Source organism: Olea europaea, chromosome 11 (assembly GCF_002742605.1).
Source record: "Olea europaea var. sylvestris chromosome 11, O_europaea_v1, whole genome shotgun sequence".
NCBI classification, from domain to species: Eukaryota; Viridiplantae; Streptophyta; class Magnoliopsida; order Lamiales; family Oleaceae; genus Olea; species Olea europaea.
The window spans coordinates 19,736,462-19,743,642 of NC_036247.1; the positions used below are offsets into that span (position 1 = coordinate 19,736,462).

Genomic DNA, 7,181 nt, shown 5'->3' on the forward strand with positions numbered 1-7,181 from the left:
GATGACAACAACAAAAACGGGGCTGCACCTAGAGGTAAAAGTGATTGGCAAAAGGGGAAGGATAAAAACGCTAGCAAACCAATATCAAAACCGGATGCACAACCTTCGCGCAACCGGGACATCAAATATTTTAGGTGTTTGGGAACGAGGCATATTGTTTCTCAATGCCCAAACAAACAGGCGATGGTGTTACGGGATAATGGAGAGATTGTTAGCGATAGTGATGGCGAGTTTGATGACATGCCGACGTTGGAGGATGTTAGTGAAGAAGAAAAAGTTGAAGGGCCGGTTGCGGATTTACTAGTCATAAGGCGAGCTCTCACTACTCACGTCAAAGCGGATGACTTGGAGTTGCAATGGGAGAACATTTTCAACCCTCGATGCCACGTCAACAATACGGTATGTAGTGTTATAATTGATGGTGGTAGTTGCACTAATGTAGCTAGCATATCTCTTGTAGAAAAATTAGGTTTAACATTGTTGAGACACCCAAGACATTATAAATTGCAATGGTTGAATGCGAGTGGCGAGGTGAGTGTGAATCGAAGGGTGTTACTTAATTTGTCAATTGGGAGTTATAAGGACGAGCTGGTGTGTGATATGATGCCAATGCAAGCGGGACATATTTATTGGGGCGACCATGGCAATACGATAGGAAGGCTATGCATGATGGGTACAAAAATCAATATAGTTTCATTAAGGATGGAAGGACCATTACTCTTGTGCCATTAACACCGGTGCAAGTCTATGAGGACCAATTAAAATTGAGAAGTGAGGAAGAGAGGAGAGCAAAAGAGTTAGAAAAAATGAGAGCAAATAGTGAGTTGGAGAAAAAGAGAGAAAATGTTGAGATAGCCATTAGAGAGAAAAAGAGAGAGCAATCACAAGAGAGAAAAGAAAGAGAGTGCCCCAAGAGAAGAGAGAAAACACGAGCAAATTTCTTTACAAAAGAGAGTGATTTGAGAAGGGCGGTAATTGAGAGAAAAGAGATGATCTTGTTCGTTTATAAAGAATCACTCCTCAATTTTGAGAAAACTAACCCACCCCTCCCTAGTTTGGCTAAATCTTTGTTGCAAGAATTTGACGATGTATTTTCGAAGGATGCACCAAGTGGATTGCCGCTTATTCGAGGCATTGAACATCAAATTGACTTCATACTCGGAGCTGTCATTCCAAATCGACCAGCTTATCGAAGTAATCCCGTGGAGACTAAGGAGCTTCAAAAGCAAGTGGAGGAGTTAATGAGCAAAGGATACGTGAAGAAAAGCATGAGTCCTTGTGTGGTACCGGTTTTGCTTGTACCAAAAAAGGATGAAACATGGCGAATGTGCGTGGATTGTAGGGCTATCAACAACATAACGGTAAAGTATTGTCACCCTATTCCTAGGTTAGATGACATGCTTCATGAATTACATGGTTCTTGCATATTTTCTAAAATTGATTTAAAAAATGGGTATCATCAAATTCGTATGCGGGAGGGTGATGAATGAAAAACGGCTTTTAAAACTAAATATGGTTTATATGAATGGTTGGTTATGCCGTTTGAACTCACAAATACACCTAGCACTTTTATGCATTTAATGAATCATGTTTTACGTGCTTTTATAGGAAAATTTGTTGTAGTGTATTTTGACGACATCTTAATCTACAGCAAAAACCTAGGAGAGCATTTGAAACATTTAAAATGTGTGCTAATTTTTTTTAAGGAAAGAACAACTCTATGCTAATCTTAAGAAATGCACATTTTGTGTGGATAGAGTTATATTTCTTGGATTTGTGGTTAGTACTAATGGGGTAGAAGTAGACGATAAAAAGATAAAAGCTATTAGAGATTGGCTGACACCTAAAAGCATAACGGAAGTTAGGAGTTTTCATGGATTGGCTAGTTTTTATAGGCATTTTGTGAAAGATTTTAGCACTATCACCGCACTACTCACGGAAGTAGTTAAAGAGAGTGTAGGTTTTCATTGGGGTGACGAACACGAACTTGCATTTAATACTATTAAAGGTAGATTGTGTGAAGCACCTATTTTGGCATTACCTAACTTTGATAAAACATTTGAGATTGAGTGTGATGCATCAGGAATAGGGATTTGAGCAGCTTTAATGCAGGATCGGAGGCCTATTGCATACTTTAGCGAGAAATTGAGTAGAGCTGCTTTAAATTATCCTACATATGACAAAGAACTTTATGCACTTGTTCGAGTTTTGGAGACTTGGCAACATTATCTATGGCCGAAGGAGTTCGTAATACACACCGATCATGAGTCACTAAAGCACTTGCAGGAACAAGGTAAATTGAACAAGAGGCATGCATGGTGGATGGAATTCATTGAGACCTTTCCATAGGTCATTCGGTATAAACAAGGTAAGGAAAACGTGGTGGCGAATGCGTTGTCACGAAGGTACGTATTGCTAACTACTCTTGATTCTAAGCTACTTAGGTTTGAACATATTAAGAAATTGTATTAAAAAGATGTTGAATTTTTGGATATTTATTTGTCATGCAAAAAAGGGGCGGTTGATAGGTTCTTTAGGCACGAGGGGTATTTATTTCGGGAAAATAGGTTATGTGCTCCTAATTGTTTTATTCGGGAGTTGTTAGTAAGGGATGGTGGATTGATGGGACACTTTGGGGTTCAAAAGACTTTAGATGTATTGAAGGAGCATTTTTATTGGCATAAGATGAAAAGTGACGTTGAGCGAATTTGTAGTCGATGCATAGGTTGTAAAAAGGCTAAATCTAAGGTTTTATCACAAAGTTTGTACACACCTTTACCTACACCTAGTGAACCTTGGGTTGATATCTCGATGGACTTTGTTTTGGATTTTCCTAGGACTAAGAGAGGTCGGGATTCTATTTTTGTGGTTGTAGATAGGTTCATTAAAATGACACATTTTATACCATGTCACAAAACTGACGATGCCACGAATATTGCTGACTTATTTTTTAAAGAGATTGTGCGTTTATATGGGGTTCCTAGAAGCATATGTCGGATGAGGATGTCAAAATTTTGAGTCACTTTTGGAATGTTTTGTGGGGTAAGTTAGGCACAAAGTTACTATTTTCCACAACTTGTCACCCACAAACGGATGGGCAAACCGAGGTTGTGAATAGGACTATGACATAATTGTTACGCATAGTAATCAATAAAAATTTGAAGAGTTGGGAGGAGTGTCTACCATTTGTTGAATTTGCATACAATCGAGCTGTTCACTCTACTATGTCATATTCTCCATTTGAAATTGTATATGGTTTTAATCCACTGACTCCTTTGGATTTAATTTCTTTACCTGTGAATGAACGTGGTAGTTTAGATGGCAAAAAGAAGGCGGAATTGGTTAAGTCACTCCATGAAAAGGTAAAAGCGCAAATTGAAAACAAAAGTAAGTTGGTTGCGTCGCAGGCAAACATAGGAAGCGTGTGACATTTGAGCCAGGAGATTGGATTTGGGTGCACCTTAGAAAGGAGCGGTTTCCGGAGCAAAGGAAGTCCAAGTTGTAACTGAGGGGCGATGGACCATTTCAAGTGATTGAAAAGATAAACGACAATGCTCACAAGTTGGACCTTCCCGGTGAGTACAATGTTTCGGCTACTTTTAATGTATCTCTCTCTGTTTGATGCAGGTTCAGATTTGAGGATGAATCCTATTGAAGAGGAAGGGGATGATATGATCCAGGAGTCGAGCCTGACGAAGGTGAGTCAGGCTCGACGAGACCCATTGATAGTCGATGGCGGACCAATGATGCGATCAATGGCAAAGCAAGTGAAACAAGTGATGGGATTACTCATTCAAGAAACCATGTTCGGGACTCAAAATGGAGCAACTTTCATGTTCGGGTCGAAGGCCGAATCAACTTGGATCAATTTAATATCGAAGGCCGAAGACGGACGAAAATAATAAGCCTATGCGACCACATAGGCTTATGTGGCTTGCGAACGCATGGAGGCATATCGAAACTCAAGATGGGATTTTTAGTTGAACCATGCGACCGCATGGAAATACACTATGCGGTCGCATAGTCTATTTTTTTTTTGGCGAATTTCCTATTTTTGCTATTTTTCCATATTTTGTTAGATTTTGATTCTTTTCCATTCCTAATTATTCTAGGCCGACTTTTGCACGATTTTTACCTAGTTTTTAGGTTTAGTATAAATAGGAGTTTTCATTCAATTGTTAAAAACTTTTGACATTATTGATATTGAATTAAAGTGAAGCGTATTGTCTTCTCTTCATCATTCTTCATTGAAGAACTTCGAAAGCGTATTGTCTTCTCTTCACATTCTTCATTGAAGAACTTCGAACTTATCAAGTGTTAACTTGTGGCGTTCAAACAACTGGATTTAATTCTTGGGTTGCGTGATCAAGGGATCTTTCAAGCGTCGTTCTTGTTGGGTTTTTTGTTCGACTTTCTTTTGGGTTAATCCTAAACTTTTGGATTAATTTGGCTTTCTTAGGTTCGTCAATCTCGTTGTGGGTTTCGTAGTCAACGTTGCTACGGGGTTCGCATCAGAGCCTCATGGGAGCATTACTACATGAGAAGAACTAACTAGAAAATTTTGTAACAAATATTTCCCACCGACGAGAATAGCTAAAATCAAGTTGGAAATTCAAACTTTTCAACAAAAGAGGAAGAAAGCTATCACGAGGCATGTAATAGATTTAATGAGTTGATAAGAAAATTTCCAACCTTGGAATCACTTTAAGCAATCAAGTGCAGTACTTCTACACTAGACTTACACTATTGTCAAAATCTCAAGTCGAGCTTCAGTTGGTGGATCAATTATAGGAAAATCAGTGCAACAAACCATGGAACTATTTGAGTTGATTGCCACCGCACATTCAATGTTCTTATCAGAAAGAGTGGCACCACCAAAGACAAGTGGAATGTATGACATCAACAACATAACATCTACCAATGCACAGATATCACTTTTAACAAAATAGGTAGAGTTACTTGTAAAATTACATGGAGCAAACGCAATGATGGCCAGCTCAGTATGTGAGAATTGTGGGAGAAATCACGCTACAGAGAGCTACATGATACTTACTTCTTCAGAGGAACAAATAAACTTTATTCAAAATGGTACCCGCTATTTCAACTCATATTGGAACAATTTCCAGCAAGAAAAAAGACCAAGTTTGGGGGAGATGTTTCAACAATATGTGCAGAAGACAGACAAGGTGTTTTAGCAAATTGACACAAACTTTCAAAATCAGCAAGCATCCATTAAGAAACTGGAGATGCAAATTGGTCAGATAACACAACAACTTGTACAACGCCCACTAAGGACATTACCAGGCGATACAATGATAAATTCTAAGGAACAAGTGATGGCAATTAAAGTAGTGGAGAACGATCCACCCAAGGCCTCCGTGAAAGTTAAAGCATATGCACCTCTACTTCTATTTCTCTAATGACTTCGAAAGAAGTCGATGGAGCAAAATATTCATGTCATAAATACAAAGAGCGAGGTACAATCGCTAGAGATTAGTACAAAGAGACCCAAAAGAAAAGATGACCAGGAAGTGATTCATGAAGCTACAAGGGTAAAAAAATTTGCACCAAATGCAACTGAAAATGGGGAAAGTACAGAAACATCAGTTGCCAAAGCACCAAGTCTAGGCAAAGCTTACATGTCTCCCATTCCGTTTCCTCAAGGTCTTAAGAAGAATAAACAAGACACAAATTATGAAAATTTTCTCGATATTCTCAAAAAGCTCCAGATTAATATTTTTTTCATTGATGCGATACTACAAATTCCAAGCTACGTGAAATTTTTGAAAGAGATGTTAACAAAGAAAATAAAACTTTCGGAGTTTGAAATTGTGGCATTAACTGAGGAAAGTAGTGCAAGAGTCCTGAGCAAATTACCTCCTAAATTGAAGGATACAGGGAGTTTTACTTTACCAATTTCGATTGGAAATTCCTGTTCAATTAATGCGTTGTAAGACACTGGTGCTAGTATCAATCTAATGTCATATTCTATTTACAGGAATTTGGGACTAGATAAAGTCAACTCAAAATCAATAATGCTACAACTAGCTGATAGAACAATCGCAAGGCCACGTAGCAAAGTTGAGGATGAATTTGTAAAAGCAGGAAATTTCATATTTATTGTGGATTTCATTGTATTGAACATACTAGAAGATTGAGACATTCCAGTTATGCTGGATCCATTTTTAGAAACGGGACGAACCCTTATTGACGTGGAGAAAGGAGAACTAATTTGAGGATAGATGACAAGCAAGAGATATTCAATATTTACACCCAATATGAAAAATCTCCCAATAAAAATGATTGCTATAGAATTGATGAAGAAAAGCTACCTGATCAACGAAGCTGTTACAATAAAAAATCAAAATTTGGAGAACTTCTTGGTAGAGATGAGAATGGACAAATCAAAATTTGGAGAGCAAAAAAGGGTTGCATAAATGAAAATTGCACAAAGTGCAATAATGGAATAACTTGATTTGAGCCACCATGATAAATTAGCGGCACAACCCAAACTTTTCATTTATTTATTTTGTTTTCAAGTTATAGGATAGCTTAGTTTAATTTCTAGTTTATTCAGGAATTATTTCCCATACCCCTTCTACCCATAGATCTTTGAGTAATTAAGTTGGTTATTAATTGTTTGAGCTAAATAACACTTGTTCTATGAGTTTAATTTTTAAATTTTGATTTTTTCAGGAACATGATGTCGCAGAACACTCAAACCAACATGGATCTCAAGTTTGGGAGAAAATAAAAAAGAAGAGTCGATCAAATTTAACACCAAGGAGCCACAACATCATTGGTAATACGGACATTTCACGAAAGTTCTCCTCCTTTTCTTTTAAATTTTACATTGAGGACAATGTTTAGTTTAAATTTCGGGGATGTATTATTATTAATTGCCAAATTGCTTGCCTAAAATTTTTTGTGTGAGTTGGACATTACAATTACGTATTACTTTGAGATTTGGTGTTGATTTATGAATTGTGGATATGATGCATGCTAGATTAATTGAAGCTTAACCTTGCAAACTTGATATTATACGAGCAATAGAATTGGGTTTGACACTGTGATAAAACGAGATGATTTATTTGTTAGATAGGTTGATATAATTGGATATAGATGTTTTGCCTAAACTAAACTAAATTATTTATCCTAGACCAAATTTGGTACAGTTTGAA

General features: G+C 37.3%; 1 protein-coding gene across 1 annotated transcript; it reads left to right on the forward strand.

Annotated features, from left to right (window-relative positions):
• Positions 1 to 5,438: 5,438 nt before the first annotated feature.
• On the forward strand, positions 5,439 to 6,158 carry LOC111404564. The gene is made up of 2 exons (XM_023033355.1): positions 5,439 to 5,901; positions 6,013 to 6,158. Exons 1-2 carry the CDS (start codon positions 5,439 to 5,441, stop codon positions 6,156 to 6,158), a joined length of 609 nt encoding a protein of 202 aa, XP_022889123.1.
• The last annotated feature ends 1,023 nt before the right edge of the window (positions 6,159 to 7,181 follow it).

What these genes read in the sequence shown, in the direction of transcription:
- LOC111404564 (XM_023033355.1), top strand. Translation starts at nt 5,439, where the DNA reads ATGGAGCAAAATATTCATGTCATAAATACAAAGAGCGAGGTACAATCG. An exon ending in TAAATTGAAGGATACAGGGA is followed by an intron (nt 5,902 to 6,012) that starts GTTTTACTTTAC and finishes ATTTGGGACTAG; the next exon opens with ATAAAGTCAACTCAAAATCA.